We start from the raw sequence: 17,834 nt of genomic DNA, 5'->3' as shown, positions 1-17,834 counted from the left end.
GAAATCTCCAAACAAGTAAGGGACAGTGTTGTTGAGAAGTACAAGTCAGGGTTGGATTAGAAAGAACATGGCACAACAGCAAAACTGCCAAGAGACGGCCACACACCAAAACCCTAGAGGATCTTCCGAGTTCCACAGCAGAGACTGGAGTATCTGTACATAGAACGACGATAAGCCGTAAGCTCCATAGAGTTGGCAGAGTGGCCAGAAGAAAGACATTCTTTTCAGCAAAAAACAAAATGGCGCATTTTGAGTTTGCGAAAAGGCATGTGGGAGATTCCCAATATGTAGAAAGAAAGGTACTCTGGTCTGATGGGACTAAAATTTAACTTTTTGTCCATCAAAGAAAACGCTATGTCTGGCACAAACCCAGCACATCACATCACCCAAAGAACAGCATCCCAACAGTGAAACATGGCGGTGGCAGCATCATGCTGTGGGGATGTTTTTCCGCAGTCGGGACTGGGAAACTGGTCAGAGTTGAGGGAAAGATGGATGGTGCTAAATACAGGGATATTCTTGAGCATAACCTGTACCACTCTGTGTGTGATTTGAGGCTAGGACGGAGGGTTTACTTTCCAGCAGGACAATGACCCCAAACACACTGCTAAAGCAGCACTTGAGTGGTTTAAGGGGAAACATGTAAATGTGTTGGAATGGCCTAGTCAAAGCCTAGACCTTAATCCAAAAGAAAATCTGTGGTCAGACTTAAAGATCGCTGTTTACAAGCGCAAACCATACAACTTGAAGGAGCTGGAGCCGTTTTGCAAGGAGGAATGGGCAAAAATCCCAGTGGTAAGATGTTGCAAGCTCAAAGAGACTTATCCAAAGCGACTTGGAGCTGTGATAGCCATAAAAGGTGGCTCTACAAAATATTAACTTTAGGGGGGTGAATAGTTACTCACATTGAGTTTTTCTGTTATTTTGACCTATTTGTTGTTTGCTTCACAATAATAAAAAAAATCTTCAAAGTTGTGGGCATGTTCTGTAAATTAAATGATGCAAATCCTCAAACAATCCATGTTAGTTCCAGGTTGTGAGGCAACAAAACACGAAAAATGGCAAGGGGGTGAATAATTTTGCAAGGCACTATATATATATATATATATATATATATATATATATATATATATGGGGGTATATACTGTATGTGTGTGTATATATACACACAGTATATATCCACCTTAAATAAATAAATATATATATATATATATATATATATATATATATATATATATATATTTCTCCTGAGACCTATCTACCTCTATTAAATAAATGTTCAGTATATGGCACCTGACTTGCTTCTTCAGCCGGCTTATAGCAGGGCCAAATCTGTACGGTGGTACACTTGCTACCATCTCTTTAAAACTACAAGCAGTGAACTACTTTTAGGCTAATGGACAGTCTCCTGGTGTGCTGCACTTGCTAAACAGTGGTGAAATAAGCACAGTTGCAACCACTTACCAGTCCTCACACACAGCATACAACAAAAACCTCAAAACATACCAAGTAAAATTTATAAATGATTTATTCAGCTCACATTTAAAAACAACATGTGATAGAGAAATGAGAGATGAGAAAGAAAAAAGTATATTAAATGTCATTATATTGGTAAATGTTGCATTCATGTAATCAACCTTTCCATGAGACCTGGATGTGTCACAAAGATAACTGTCAGTAGTCTGAAATAGCTGTGCTAGGTCTCGACACATTTCACAGGTAGAGTCTCGCTTCTTCAGGAGAAGCACAGATAGATGCAATTGATAAAACACTCCTGCCCTACTGATTTAGTATGGATGACTCTTTAAAGTAGTCTGAAAATTTCTGCATATGGGCGGGTATATCTCCCTAAATTATAAAAGCCACTTCAAACTAAAACGTCTATAGAGGTAAAATGATTAATGCATGAAAGGCCAACCATGCCAACAAACTCCCCCCCCCCATGAGAGATGTGTGAGGGTGGAGAGATGGAAATCTGTAGCAGCCTCAAGAGACCAGAACCTGGGGAGAACATGTATATCTCATCAAGAAGGTACCCACACCCTCAGAGGGAAACGGATTGCACAGCTGATGGCTGGTAATATGGCAGGCTCTAAAGGAGGTCAGTATGCTCCTTTGAAGTGTAAAAGGAGAACTGGTTCCTCTGACAGATCGAATCCAGTCCACAGCTCTCAGCGTAGTGTCATATATGTAAGAGGCAAGAGGAAAAAAACCATAGTGCAGATCGTCAATACAATGTATTTATTAAGGGGGAGCCCAGGACAGAGGTAAACGGCTTTGGAATCTGAAGTAGGAGGAGATCAAGGAAAATTTGTACACCAATCTACTCTGCAACTAATGAACCAACAAGATTTTTTTTAATTTCCAGGTTCTCTACCATCTTTCACTGGCTGTGATTGGGGAAGCAGCTAAACAAATGCAATCTGAAGTGAAGGGCAGGGGTGACATTAGGAGTCTAATAGACTCCTGATGTCTCCAAAAAGAGGATCTCTCACCTGCTATCACATAGGGTGCTTGTTAGTCCTCTTGTGATAGTAATAAAGTTATTAAAAGTGTTAAAAATTGAAATATAATAAAATAAATTAAAATAATATAAACACTTGTAAAGCACCCTGGTGCCCTGCACATAAACCTGAATGCAAATGCAAAGTATCTCCATGAACATAGGTGTAAAAGCAATAATTCTAGGGCCATAGTTCACGATTAACTTTGATAACCTGTAAAGGCTTTTAAAGCGCCATCTATAAACAATTCATGGGTACCATGGTTTTTCACCATTTAACAGGCGTGCATAAAATAGGATATAGTTTTTTGCACTATAATTCATTTTAGTGTACTTTTTCCTGGCACTATGCATTTGATGAACAGTTGCACAAATATTATGCAATATAATAATTTCAACTGCCAACATTTTATTGTACAGGGCCTCTGCTTTCAGAAAATATAAAATTGTTTGGGCATTTAATGTAATTTTCTAGCAAAAAGTGCAGAGTTTAACATGTGTGTAAAAAACTACTCTGGTAGCAAAGCGGTTAAAGCAGAATTAAACCCAAAACCAAAAATGTATTATCAGGTCACTGTTGCATTTTTTTTTTTTGAAGGTAAGCCCTGATGGGTTTACTTCCTCTTTGCCTCCCTCCAAAGGTAAAGCATAATGGGCTACTATGCATCGCATAGTAGCCCATTATGTGTTACTTGCCTGACACAGGAGCCAGCGATGTCACTGCTGTCCCCTGTAGCACGGAGCGCCCATCTTCTTCCGGATATTGCTGTTCCGGCCACTCACAGCGCCGGAGCAGCAATAACGTCACTCCCGCACATGCACATGGGAGCCGCCACTAATGGCATATCACCGTTAGCAGTGGCATGCCCAGTGCGCCTGCGCGCCACTGTCTACAGCGAATGCGCCGTAGACAGTGGTGCCTGTCTTTTTGTAAATATCTCCTAAACTGTGTAGGTTTAGGAAATAATTTACAATGCTATAGTGCCTGGCTACCACACCAGGGCAGGCGCAAACTGAGCAAAGCAAACAGGTACTTGTGGTTGGCAGACAGGCAGATTGGTTCAATAACAGCCCTGGTACAAAGGAGCCAATGTTCAGAATAGTTAGAAACAAATCCATAGTCAAAAAGCAGGTAGAGTTCAGAGAGTAGTCGATATCTGATACAAGGTCAGCGAGGGACTGCAATCTATCAGAGCAGAACAGACAAACAGGGAGCTTTAAACCAATGCAACAAATGCATGTAGTCTCATGCTTGTGCAATCTCACAAGCATGAGACTGCACGCTTGGCTGGCTTAAATCAGGTTTGGTCTCCACCCAGAGACTGGCCACATCAATTGCCTTGCAGGTGGACAGACAGACAAGAAGCATGCCACAGCCAAAACCAGGAAGCTGGAATGAGGATTAGGTTATGATTAACTGCTTCTAGACTGCCCGCTGCTCATTTAATGCAGCAGGGTGGGCCAACTGTACGTTGTTTGCGCCTTCTGAGTCTGGGGCGTGCGCACGCACTGCCGGCGACCTACTTCTGCTGTGATTGGACACAGCGGGAGCCAATCAGTGAGTTCAGCGGCCGCAATGGCTGCCTGGACACGCCGATTGTTTGCTGGAGAAGCAGAACGGTGGTCTGCCTATGCAAACAAAGCAGACCGCCGTTCTGTCATAGAGGAAGAGAGAGATCTTGTGTTCCTGCTAATCATGAACACAGATGTCTCTCTTCCTCCAGTTAAACCACCCCCCCACACAGTTAGGAAGCATTCCCTAGGAGCATACTTACCCTTTGATCACCCCTGTTGTTAACCCCTTCCCTGCCAGTGTCATTTATACAGTGACCGTGCATTTTTTTTAGCACTGATCACTGCATTAGTGTCACTGGTTCCCAAAAAGTTTCACTTATGCCGCATACACACGACCGGTCTTTCCAGCAGACTAGGTCTGAATGGATTAGTCTGTCGGACAATCCGATCGTGTGTGGGCTAGTCTGATCGTTTTTCAAAAAAAAAAAAAATCAGACGGACCTAGAAATAGAACATGTTTCAAATCTATCCGATGGACTAAAGTCGGGAAAACCATTTGCCTGTGTGCTGGTCCGATGGACCAAATATGATGCAAGGGAAGCTATTGGCTACTGGCTATTGAACTTCCTTGTTTAGTCCGTTTACGTCCTCAGGTTCAAAATGAACGGATTTTTGAAAGGACTTAGTCCATTCGTGTGTGTAGCCAAATCCGTTCATTTGGAAAGTCTGTCAGAACTCCGCCAAAAGTCCATCGGGAAGCCCGTCGGACCTAGTCTGCCAGAAAGTCCGGTCATGTGTACACGGCATTAGTTTTCAGTTTGTCTGCCACAATATCGCAGTCCTACTAAAAATCACTAAGCATTACCATTACTAGTAAAAATAAATAAAAATGCCATAAAAATATTCCAGATGCGATAACGTTTGCGCAAACTAATCAATATATGCTTATTGTTTTGTTTTTTTAACCAAAAATATGTGGAAAAATACACATTGGCCTAAATTGATGAAGAAATTCGATTTTTTACATTTTTCTTATCAGATGTGTTTTATAGCAGAAAGTAAAAAATATAGTTTTTTTTTCCAGAATGGTCTGTTTTTTGTTGATAGCACAAAAAATAAAAACCGCAGAGGCGATCAAATACCACCAAAAGAAAGCTCTATTTGTGGGAAAAAAGTACATCATCGCAATTGTCAGTTAAAGCAACGCAGTGCTATATCGCAAAAAATGGTCTGGTCATGAAGTGGATGAAACCATCCGGGGTTGAAGTGATTAAGCAAAAAAATTTTGTGAAACGCGTCAACCATGCTGCTTTCTCTTTGTATCATGACTGTATTGTGATTACTTTTTGATACTTTATGGATTTTATGGAATAAAATATTCTCATCCTCTGCATCTTGGAGTGCTATCACTCTCTTTTCTACTTGGATTACATAATCAGACCACAGACTGGACCGGCACCCAGTCGTCAGAGAGAAGATTACTCTCACCTGGAGCATGGTTACCTTTCTCTTCCATTGCATGATGGAATGAGGAGCAGGAGCATTACACCCTCCTGATATATGTGTGCTGGGTCTTCCTTCCAGATTCCATCTTTCTGATCACTTGAATGACCGGGGCATGATGACGTCACTCTTACGCATGCACACGGGAGTTGCATCAGCATGGCACAGATGGAGTGCTGTAAAAGAACACTGAGCTGGGCATGCAGTGTACATGACAGCAGACAGGGAAGCATTTGACAAAAGAGACTGATATCTGTCAGCAAGTTTTATTATTTTCTTTCATTTTGTTTTTTAAAGAAAGAAATTAGGTTGTACATATATACCATACAGCAAGTCTCAGAGAAAAATAGAGAACAATTGCTGTATCCAGTTCATACAAAAATACAGAAAAATAAAAAGAGAGACACAACACATTAAAAAAAACTCCCTCTCCAGCACAAAGGGCTAGGAGCGTATTAATCAGACAACCCTGAGTGGTAGCAGTCGAACGCAGAAATGCGATATTCATCTACTGGTACGAGAACAACTAGATAAAGAATATGCTAGGACGGTGATATCACGAGAAGATCTGCTGAAAAGTGTAAAGTGTAAATGGACATATCATGATTTAGGGTGGTGGCTTTATAGGTGAGAAGGTTAAAGCAACTTTTCTGCTGTACCTGTCAGCAAGTTTTACCACTTCTACATACTGTTCCTTATATGGAGGGCAGTCCTTCTTTTGGAACCAAATGTCCCTCCTTCCCCCTCATTGGTCCGCTTTTTATTCTGATGTATAGACCTTTAAAGGCAAAATTTATTATTTAACTCCTGAAAATGTGATACACTGCATTTCCTACATTTTCTAAATAGTTTAGTTATTTTCATAAGCCAGCTTAAAGGAAAAGTAGTGTTTAAAAAAGCACTTGTGGGTTGAACCAGTTTTTCTTTATTATTTCTTAGGCCCTGTTAAAATCTTGCGTAGTGGGAACAAGCGTTCCCGTTTGCGATTCTTAAAGCATTATTTACACGTGTTTCCGTGTGTCACGCTTAGGGAAGCCTAGTCACTTCCGTGGACTGCTCTATGTGCTTTTGTTGCCCAAAAGAAGCCCCTGCTCCTTTTTGAAAAACAAGCTTCATGCAATTTTTTTCGCACAATTCTTAATTTTAAGGGTGAATAGCACCCAAAAGCATGTCGCACGTTTTATTGCGATTTAAAATTGCAGGCAGAATTACAGCAATTCCAAACCAAGTGTGAATGGGGCCTTGGTGATAAGAGGTCAGGGTTGTGTCCCTTGCTTAAAGTGATATTAACCCCATTGGCACCGGTCTTTTAAGGGGTTTGCTATGCCAGGAGGTGGGGCTTATGGCCATGTGACTGCTGCGATTGGCTGTCATGACGGTCACATGATGATTGGGAACTTTCCATGAGCCGTCGGTCACTGTGCCGGGAGCGTGTAAGGCATGCACTCTTGACACAGCACTGTCAGCGCTATTGCACGCAAATATGTGGTGGCTGCTTGGGTGCCAAGGCTCAGCCGTCAAGAGGCTGTATATTTGTGTGCTCGGTGCAAAGTGGTTAAAGCCACTGGTAGGGAAGGGGTTAACACTAGGGGGCGATCAAGGGCTTGTGTTCCCTGGCTAGTGTTTCTAACTGTTTGGGGATAGGACTGACTGGGATAGGAGAGATATTGCTGTTCCTACTTACTAGGAACAAACCATATGTCTCCTCTCCCCTGACAGAACAGGGATTTGTGTGGTTAAATATATCCCTTGCACCTCCAATGTACCTACACAGATATTATTCTGTACATTCCCTATTCAGCAATCATTATATATTATGTAAGTGAACTCAGACTCTATGTAACCATATCTCTTTAAGCCACACCTAATACACCATAGCAGGTCCGGAACACAGTCAGCCATTTAGTTATGCCTGTCCTAAACACTTTTGCTTTGAAAAAACGTTTTAAACATTATCAACAATGCTTTTTCATATCACAAATCCCTTAGATTCCCTGTAAATGTTTTTTGGGCTATCTAGAGGAAGACTAATTCCCTGCTGATGGGTGCACCCTAGTTATCAGGCTTGTTGGTGCAAAAATTGATAGCCCAAAATGGTTCTCTCCCAACCCACCAAACTTTATGGAGTGAAGAACTCTAGTCCCCTTGCTTATAGAAAAATTTGTTTCATGGGTATCAAGCTCCCATGGTTGTCTGTTCCATCACATCACAGCCCCCCTTCACATCACATTCCTCCCCTCACATCACCATTCCCCTTCATAACACAGTCCCCACTCTTTGGTGTCCGTCTATCAGTGTTGGTCATCTTACTTTAAAAAAGTAATTAGTTAAGTTACAAATTACTTCTCCCAAAAAGTAATTGCGTTAGTAACTCGGTTACTACATTGGAAAAGTAATTAGTCACTCAGCAAAGTAACTGACTTTTATTTAATATTCTATAGACGGGACTAGCGAGAGAAGTGAATGCCGCTGCCTTCATCGGCAAGATTGAAACCTCGCGAGCCCCGTCGCCTGGTATGAATTTAAAGGGGAACCCCTATGCTGAAAAAATGGCATTCTGTCCCCCCAAAGTCCATAGCAGACCCTTATCCGAGCACGCAGCCCGGCTGGTCAGGAAAGGGGGTGGGGACGAGCGAGTGGCCCTCTCTCCTGAGCCGTACCAGGCCACGTGCCCTGAGTATGGGGGGCCCCCCACCCCAAAGCACCTTGTCCCCATGTTGATGAGGACAAGGGCCTCTTCCCGACAACCCTAGCCGTTGGTTGTTGTGGTCTGCAGGTGGGAGGGCTTATCAGAATTCGGGAGCGCCCTTTAATAAGGGGGCCCCCAGATTCCGGCCCCCTACTTTATGTGAATGAGTATGGGGTACGATATACCCCTACCCATTCACCTGGGGAAAAAAGTGTTAATAAAAAAAACACAACACAGTTTTTTAAAGTAATTTAGGGTCTTCGGGGGTCTTCTTCCAACTTCTCCGCTCTGTTTGGCCTCTTCTCCCGGTGTCCGGCCTCTTCTCCGGCGTCTTCTCTCGCTCTCTACGGTTCTTCTTCTGGGCTCCTCCACTGTCTTCTTGCAGCTCTTTTACTAGTGGAGGAGCCCGGTCTCCTCTGTTCTTCTTCCCTCTTCTCTTTTCTTTCTTCCTTCTTCTTCCGATGTTGACACAACACTCTCTCCCACTGTAATGCCATGTGAGTGCTACGTGATCACTTGTATAGGAATGGGGTGACCGGGTGATTTCACACGGTGGCCCCGCCCCTTATGAAGTCACAGTCCCAGCATGCCCTGGGACCCCCCTTTCCCCAAAGCACCCCCCATGTTGAGGGCACATGGCCTGGTACGGCTCAGGAGGGGGGGCACTCACTCGTCCCCACCCACTTTCCTGACTGGCCGGGCTGCGTGCTTGGATAAGGGTCTGGTATGGACTTTGGGGGGACCCCACTCCATTTTTTTCGGCTTAGGGGTTCCCCTTTAATTCCATACCAGGTGACGGGGCTTGCAAGGTGTCAATCTCGCAGATGGAGGCAGCGGCATTCACTTCCCTCGCTAGTCCCGTCTACCTGGTCCTGGGCAGTAGATGTAATTGTGGTAACGCCACCCAAGTAATGGGTACGGTGTTACCATGAGGGGAAGTGTAATCAGTTAGATTACTCGTTACCCTCTAAAGTAACTGCATTAAGTAACTTTGTTTATTTTAACTGTGCTACTTACATCACTGCCGTCTATGAAGTAGGTAAAATCGGTGATCCAGAGGATCGCCGCTGATCACAGTCCATAAACGGTTTATGAAACAGAGATAATTGGGGGAGAACGCGTTTGAACGTGTTGATCTCCGCACACTGAGAATCCTCATTGACAGACACAGAAACCAGTTTATGAAGCTGCGATCTCAATGCTTCACTGGCGATCTGTGTCAGAATTCACACTCCCCAATTCAAAAGCTCAGAGGTGGAGAAGCGGGGAGTAAAGAGGGAATCCCGGGGGATCTCAGAGGCAAAGAGGAAGATTATTAACTTCCTCATACCTCATTCAGACCCCCCAAGACAGTAACCATGTCCCCCGTCATAATTCTGTGTGTGTGTATATATATATATATATATATATATATATATATATATATATATATATATATATATATATATATATATTGCAGGAGGACTCTTTATTTTATTAGCATTAACCATGCTGTCTGTCCGTGTACTGAATAGTGATAATCTATTACTGGGGAAAGGAGGTAGATTGAAAATTGTGAAGGTAGGGGAGATGTGATAAAGAGCTCCCTATACCAATTCCAAATTCAATCATACCAAAAGCATGTTGGACTATACCGGTACTTAATTCAATACATAAAACTCAGAAAATATATAATAAAATAGTACAAATTTTAATACAAGGAAAGAATTTATTTCACAAACAAAAAACAATATATTAATACAGCGAAACATATTATATTTAAAAAGCTAGTGTATCCCAGATTTCTTGTGTACAGTTACTCATAATCGAGTTCTGTTCTAGGAGTACATTTTGGAGATTCCTCGACTAGTTTCGCAGAATTTATCCGCTTCATCTGGAGGTAGTCTGAGAATTAAAATATACATTAGAAAATTCATACCTATTCATATACTTATACAGTCATATAGATATATATCGCAAAATTAGCAAGATCAAAAGAAATATACAATTAAATTTACAAAAAAGAAGGGATTGTAGGGGGAATTTGTTACGAAGAAGGAAAAAAAAAAAAAGGGGAAGCAGACGTCCGAGTCCCCTCAAATTTTCTCACCCCGGCGGGCATGGGGGATATAATGCACATGATGGGACATGGTAAAATCGGATATAAAGAAAAAAAAAAAAACCCCATATAATGTAAAAATTGTATTATATAACCATAAATTAAGAAAGTGAAGTTAATCAAGACTATATAGCTGTACCTGACAAGGAAAATGTCTCAATCCAGAAATTGGCAGTGTGTGGATCGCCATCTTGAGGATTTATGTTATCTGTAATTGCAGGATATAGAGACTAATATATTCCTCAACTGTGCAAAGTTGGTCAGTGGGGATGAATGCTCCTCAGTTTCCGCAGTTCAAAGGCAGGCAAAATATTCCTGCAATGAGTATAAACATTAAGTATAATATAAATGGGCACATCAAGGAGCCACATATAATATGAATAGGTAGTGAGGTAAACCATAATAGATCCAATAAGTGATCACATACCTGGTTTGCAGATGTCCTGAGTGAAACTGAGGAGTAGCAAAATTCCAATCCACCATATAGAGTGCAGACCCATAACTAGCAGTCAATCCAGACTGCTGTTATATGGGATCCCCAACAGGATGTGATGTCAGACAATCAACACACTGTCAACACCTCCACACTGAACAGGTGGACTCCAGGAAGGCGTCACACAAGAAGTGTGCTAGGGAAGGGCGGAAGACAACAGATGTACTGATGTCTAGCCCTTAGAACCTGCAAGCCAAAAGGGGAAAGAAACAAAGGTGACTGCCCCTCCTGGCCAGGAGGTGTACATGTCCGCCAGGGGGAGAAAGAGGAAGGAAACGAACGGCTCAAAACAGAAAAAATGGGAAAAAAAAACAGAAAAATATATCGAAAAAGTCTACGTAACAAAGACTCCAATAATACACTTATAATCAAGCAAAGAATATAATAAACAACATAATAACCAAATTGTATAACTCATATACATATATATATAATGGATGGAAAAAAAGAAAAAAAAATTCTTTTACATTAATACAAATTAGGGGTTGTCAATGATATCAACAAGAGGGGGGGGAAGGGGGAGGAGGGGAAGGGGCGATCCAGGAGGAGAACAAAAAAAAAAATTCTTATATTTATTGTAAAAAATAAATTTTTTATTTTTTTTTCTTTATATCCGATTTTACCATGTCCCATGATGTGCATTATATCCCCCATGCCCGCCGGGGTGAGAAAATTTGAGGGGACTCGGACGTCTGCTTCCCCTTTTTTTTTTTTTTTTCCCCTTTGTTCTTAACAAATTCCCCTACAATCCCTTCTTTTTTGTAAATTTATTTGTATATTTCTTTTGATCTTGCTAATTTTGCGATATATATCTATATGACTGTATAAGTATATGAATAGGTATGAATTTTCTAATGTATATTTTAATTCTCAGACTACCTCCAGATGAAGCGGATAAATTCCGCGAAACTAGTCGAGGATTCTCCAAAATGTACTCCTAGAACGGAACTCGATTATGAGTAACTGTACACAAGAAATCTGGGATACACTAGCTTTTTAAATATAATATGTTTCGCTGTATTAATATATTGTTTTTTGTTTGTGAAAAAAATTCTTTCCTTGTATTAAAATTTGTACTATTTTATTATATATTTTCTGAGTTTTATGTATTGAATTAAGTACCGGTATAGTCCAACATGCTTTTGGTATGATTGAATTTGGAATTGGTATAGGGAGCTCTTTATCACATCTCCCCTACCTTCACAATTTTCAATCTACCTCCTTTCCCCTTGAATTATTACTGGATGATGGTACTTTCTATATGAATAGTTATTATATGAGAGGCTATACTTCATTATTTTTTGGCCATAATCTATTACTGCTTAATAAACTGACATCTCTGTGTTTCTGTGAATTTCTGGTACTGTAATCTTGTTAAAATCTCATGAGATTCCAGTATCAGGGGCCGTTCTCCACTGCTTGAAGCGTTTGTGGATTGCTTCACTTCTTCACTTCACTTTAAATAGGCATGGTGCACAAATTGCATAGAATTCAGTGGCTGGTCTGTCCAATCTAGCATTTTGGGTGCCACTGAACAAAGATATTTTTTTTAGGTTTACTTCCTACCTGGCTCTTATATTTGTTCAGTCCTGATGCAAAAAAACGTGCAGGTCCTAATGTTGTTATAAAAAATATTTTATTGGTCTTTTATTGCTCTATGATTATATCTGTACATAGCAATAATCCCTTGATAACAACAATCCCTAGTGATAACAACAAAGTGTTGACTGCGCTAACCCCTGTTTTATATCAGGAAGCTTCCTGATGACGGAATTGTATTTGTGAAATGCGTAGAGGCTGCTGGAAAGATTATTACGTCACTACCGGCTGGGTGATAGCGAGCCTTGAGACGCACGCCAGCATAGGAGACACACAGGGATACACGACGATACCATTTAAAAGGCCGACATATGGGCACATGGAAATGTAACTTTTTGGGTCTCTTTTTTAACCTTTTAAAAATGAAATGGTATATACATACCGCGCAATGATTGCTGTTTATTTCTTGTGAGGACGGACGCCTTTTGTTCCTATTTCATTGGGAGTGGTTATCCCTTTTAATGAACCAAAGGCGTGTTTAAACTGATATCTGGTGAGTGGCCAGTCCAGAAGGTGGTGGTGTTGTCACTGAATTGGTGGATTAGTCACTTGGAAACATGGATGTGGGATAAAGAGCACTGGAATAGCCTAATTCACAGGGAAGAAATTCTATTGAGATTGATATAGCTGGCACATTTAAACCAGCAATAACACTGGACACATATTGATTGATTTATTATTTAACAAATTACTGTTTTTTTTTTTTATTCACTTTCTATATAGATTGGATATTTTGCCATATTACCTAGTCATTTGATAATTAGGTATATGTGATATAAGCACAATTTTTTTATATTATTTTATTAATTTTTACAAATTGTTTCACTGGTATAATAATAGTAGGATAAAAGTGGGGTATTTAGAAATTTAAAACAGGGGTTAGCGCAGTCAACACTTTGTTGTTATCACTATTTTTTCTTTCCACTAAGTAGGCGGAACATCTTTTTGACTGCAGCAAACTAAATAATTGAAAATTGATTTTATATATTTTGTTGCGCCGGTGGCACACATATTTGATTTAATATTCCCTTTAGTCCCAACTTTAGAATGGTATGATAATGTTCTGCATGCCTCTTTCTTTGCTTAGGTTATGCATATGATTGTGATGTTCTCCCAAATTGTCATGAATCCCCAAGTAAGTAAGTCAACATAATATTCGTATAATGATACATATATATGTTCCACAAATTTTTCTGGTACAATCATTTTTTATTGAGTAAGAATGCCAAAATACAGGCTTGAAGAAAGGAAAGGCAAAATTGTCCAGCATAGGGGAACAAAATATCACTTTTCACGTAAATACAAACAAAAGAAGAGTGGGAATGAATAATTGGACTCGGGGGTCCAAGACATGGAAAGACTTAGACCTCTTTCACAACGAGGTGTCAGCAGTAAAGCGCTGCTATTTTTAGTGGTTCCTTACTGTCGTTTTTACGGAGGTTTTTGGCCGCTAGCAGGGCGCTTTTAACCCCCGCTAGTGGCCGAAAAAGGGTTAAAATGACCCACAAAGCGGTTTGGCGGCACTGCCCGTTCATTTCAATGGGCAGGGGCAGTTTAGGAGCGGTGCTCCAAAGATGCTGCTTGCAGGAAATTTTTTTTTTTTATATATTTTCTGTTTCAATATGTTTATTGAAAATTTGAATAAACAGGAATAAACAAGAGACTACAATCTGCTCCTTGAGCGCCCTCACAGGGGCTACAAAGCATGAATACAAAACCAAAGGGCAAACCATCACATTATACTTATAATAAACACAAGAAAAGGAAGGAAAATGAGTAGGGGATGGTATCGAGACTGGCTCCCGTACTAAGCAACTTGTTACCTTGTTGTTTCCGGAGGGTGAGCCCTTTTCCCACTACCCCCGTCCACGGGGGGCAGCAGTATTAAAGAGAAGAGAGGGGGAAGAAAGGAGGGGGGAAGCTCGGGTGTGGACGCCTCGCCAAGAGAAGTTAGACCAAGCCCAGGCATGCAGCTTGGAGCGTGGGGAACTCATAGGAGATCCACGGCTCCCAGATTTTTAGAAATTTAGCATGAGAATCATGGACAATACTGGACATACGTTCCTGAAGTAACATAGCAGTCATGCGGGTTTTAACCCCTTGAAAATCTACCCATTGGGACTTCCAGGCCTGAGCAATGGTCCGCTTGGCCGCTATAAATAGATAGGTAGCCAGCTTCTGTTGAGGGCCTCGCAAGCCAGGTACCGGGCAATGTAAGAGAGCTAACTTAGCGTCCCTTCGGATCGTTAGGTGAAAGAGTGTCTGCAGCAAACCAAAACCCTAGACCAGAACCCCACCAGCCTTGGGCAAGCCCACCATGTGTGCATAACATCACCTCGCTGTCCACAGTTGCGAAAGCATCTGTCAGTACTCCCAGGAAAAGCCCGAGCTGTGCGGGCAGGTACCCAATACCATCGGAACATTACTTTATATGCGGCTTCCAGAGTATTTGTGTTGAACGAGCATTTGGCGACTGTTTTCCAGGCCCTGTTCCAGTCCTCTGGGTCTACTGGGGCCTGGAGGTCCTTTTCCCATTGAGTCATATAAGAGAGGGGTGCTGACGGCGGGAGACCATTCAGGGAGGCATAAATGGCCAAAATAAGGCCTGGGGACCCTGGGGTATGTTGGCATGTATGTTCAAGAAAAGTTTTTTGGAAGGGGTAGGTGGACATGCGACGCAATGTTGCAATACAGTGCTTTAATTGGATAAAGTGATAATGCTCATTAGCTGGCGCCCCTTGCGTTTGCCGGATACTCTCCCAAGAGGGAAATAAGCGTGAGGAAAGGAAATTTTGGACTCGTGGGTAGCCATGTGAAGGCCACCAGGAGAATGCCTGGGGCTCCTCTAGACCCGGGGGGGAAAGAGGGTTATGAGTGATGGGGAGTTGGGGTAGAAAGGGGGACATCAGATTGCTGGAAGAGTGAACTGAGTCCCACACCTGCAGACCATGTAGCAGCATGGGGCTCAGGGAGGGAGGGCGCAGATTCCTGGGGAGCCAGAGGAGTACCTGAAGTGCACAAGGGCCACAGCCAGGCACCTCCAGGAGCACCCACAGAGGAACATCCGTGGTTGCATGAAGCATAGTCAACGGGGAGATCTGGGCCACTGTGTAGTATTTAGAGATATTGGGGACCCCCAAGCCTCCCTGGAGCCTATGGGTATAAAGGGTCGCTCTAGGTACCCTGGGGGGTTTGTGCGCCCATATAAATTGGAGGATCCAATTCTGCAGGAGTCGAAGGAAAAAAGTGGGTACCCGGACAGGCAAAGTACGAAAATAATAAAGGACTTTGGGAAGGATCGTCATCTTCGCCGCCGAGATCCTGCCTACCCAAGAGAGTGTGGGGAATTGCCAGGCTTGCATAAGGGCGGACACCGTTCGCAACAGGGGATAATAATTGGCCGAGAAAAGGGAAGAGTAAGATGGCGTTAATTTTACACCTAAATAGTCAATCGAGTGGGATGCCCAGCGGTAAGGAAAATGGTCCTGGAGGCGCTGCACCAGTTCCAGAGGTAGTTTAACATTCAGCGCTGTGGTTTTGGAGGGGTTAATTTGAAGACCCGAGGAGGCTGAAAATCGGTCTAGTACTAGTTGCAGGTTGGGCAGGGAGATGAGCCGGTTTGATAGAGTCAAAAGGGTGTCGTCCGCAAGAGGTTCACTTTGTATTGAGTGCCCACGTAAGGGATTCCCGAGATATCACTATTGGCCCTGATCACCACCGCCAGCGGCTCCAATGCCAGGATAAACAGTGCCGGAAACAGGGGGCATCCCTGTCTAGTCCCCGGGAGTATCGGGAAAGGGTTAGAAAGGTAGCCCGCATATTTTACCGACGCTGACGGTGCGGAATAGAGGGCCTGGATTCATTGCAGAAAAGCAGGAGATTTTTTAACGTGCTGTTAGCACATCGCCTAAGTGTGAAAGCACTCGGGAATCTGATGGGAGAATAATAATATACAGCTTGCAGTTGCAAATGGTGTAATACACCACTGTCATTGTTACTGACACAGGTAAATTGAAGTTTGTACAATATGAACAAATCTGGGTTATCTTTTATTTTTTCTATGCTCTCATGGTACCATGGTAAAATGTAGAAATAAAGGTCTATGGATCTGAAGGTGTAAATCTCTTCTTACAGACAATACAGACAGAAAATGGCAAGATGGGATCTTTTGTTATTCAGAGTTCCAAATAAGTGGGTCTTTGAATGTGATTTGCTCTTGGTTACCATATCAATCATTTCCCTCAAAAGAGTACAAGCAACAACTAGTCTGGTGGTGAGTCGATCATTCAATGGTATCCTTATAGCCATGTCACAGATTACAGTGACATTGTTATCTGAAAAATTATACTAGCAGCAGCTTGCAGAAGAATACTTAACTTCTACAGTGAGTGGTGAATCTTTGCTGTCTTGCAGAGCTACAGTGAGGGAAAAAAATGTATTTGATCTCCTGCTGATTTTGTATGTTTTCCCACTGATAGAGAAATGATCAGTCTATAATTTTATTGGTAGGTTTATTTTAACAGTGAGACAAAATAATAACAACAACAAAAAAAAAACAGAAAAACGTATTTAAAAAAAGTTATAAAACTGATTTGCATTTGAATGAGTGAAATAATTATTTGACCCCTTCGCAAAACACGACTTAGTACTTGGTGACAAAACTCTTTTTGGCAATCACAGAGCTCAGACGTTTCTTGTAGTTGGCCACCAGGTTTGCACACATCTCAAGAGGGATTTTGTCCCACTCCTCTTTGCAGATCCTCTCCAAGTCACTAAGGTTTTGTGGCTGACATTTGATGATTCAAACCTTCAGCTCCCTCCACATATTTTTTAAGGGATTAAGGTCTGGAGACTTGCTAGGCCACTCCAGGACCTTAATGTGCTTCTTCTTGAGCCACTCCTTTGTTGCCTTGGCCATGTGTTTTGGGTCATGGTCATGTTGGAATACCCATCCACAACACATTTTTTTTATTTTTTTTTTTAACAGAAAATTTTATTAGACAAATCAGCATTACATTGCAAAGTACAGTAGATCCGATATTACACAGTTGTAGAAAGGAAAAAAAAGAAAACAAAAAAAACAAAAACACCTTCATCCAGTAACCATTCTTAAATCAATAATCCAGCAGTACAGATAACAGGAGCATCCATAACTCTATCATAAATGCAGGACATTCCCAGCGAAACTTCACAGCCATCATGCAGGTACCTGACATCTGCGCGAGCCCGCGGAAGGGGGGGGGCCAGGGAGGAAATGGTCGGGAGAGAGAGGACAGGGCGGTCAGCCGGGGGGGGGGGGGGGGGGGGAATCACCACCCTCTCAGCTCAACTAAAAGTTAGGGGGAGGGGGAACCAAGATCAGCGGACGCATCTATCCAGGATGACCAAATTTTATCAAATTTCCCCGGGCATTGTCTACTTTCATAGGTCAGCT

The 17,834-nt window shown here is 42.0% G+C and overlaps 1 protein-coding gene across 1 annotated transcript in view; it reads left to right on the top strand.

The window, feature by feature from the left end:
• Positions 1–17,834, top strand: part of LOC143940863 (interleukin-31 receptor subunit alpha-like) — a 139,387-nt gene that overhangs the window by 53,055 nt on the left and 68,498 nt on the right. Inside the window, exons 3-4 of the mRNA XM_077462653.1 lie at positions 13,488–13,535; positions 16,535–16,673. Of these exons, the coding sequence (XP_077318779.1) occupies positions 13,488–13,535; positions 16,535–16,673 (187 nt within the window). The remainder of the gene's footprint in view (positions 1–13,487; positions 13,536–16,534; positions 16,674–17,834) is intronic.

Source organism: Lithobates pipiens, unplaced genomic scaffold (assembly GCF_037356315.1).
Source record: "Lithobates pipiens isolate NorthernLeopardFrog02 unplaced genomic scaffold, aLitPip1_a1.2 Scaffold_3, whole genome shotgun sequence".
Taxonomy (NCBI): domain Eukaryota; kingdom Metazoa; phylum Chordata; class Amphibia; order Anura; family Ranidae; genus Lithobates; species Lithobates pipiens.
The sequence above is the reverse complement of the archived record's forward strand: the minus strand, read 5'-3'. Positions and strand labels throughout refer to the sequence as shown.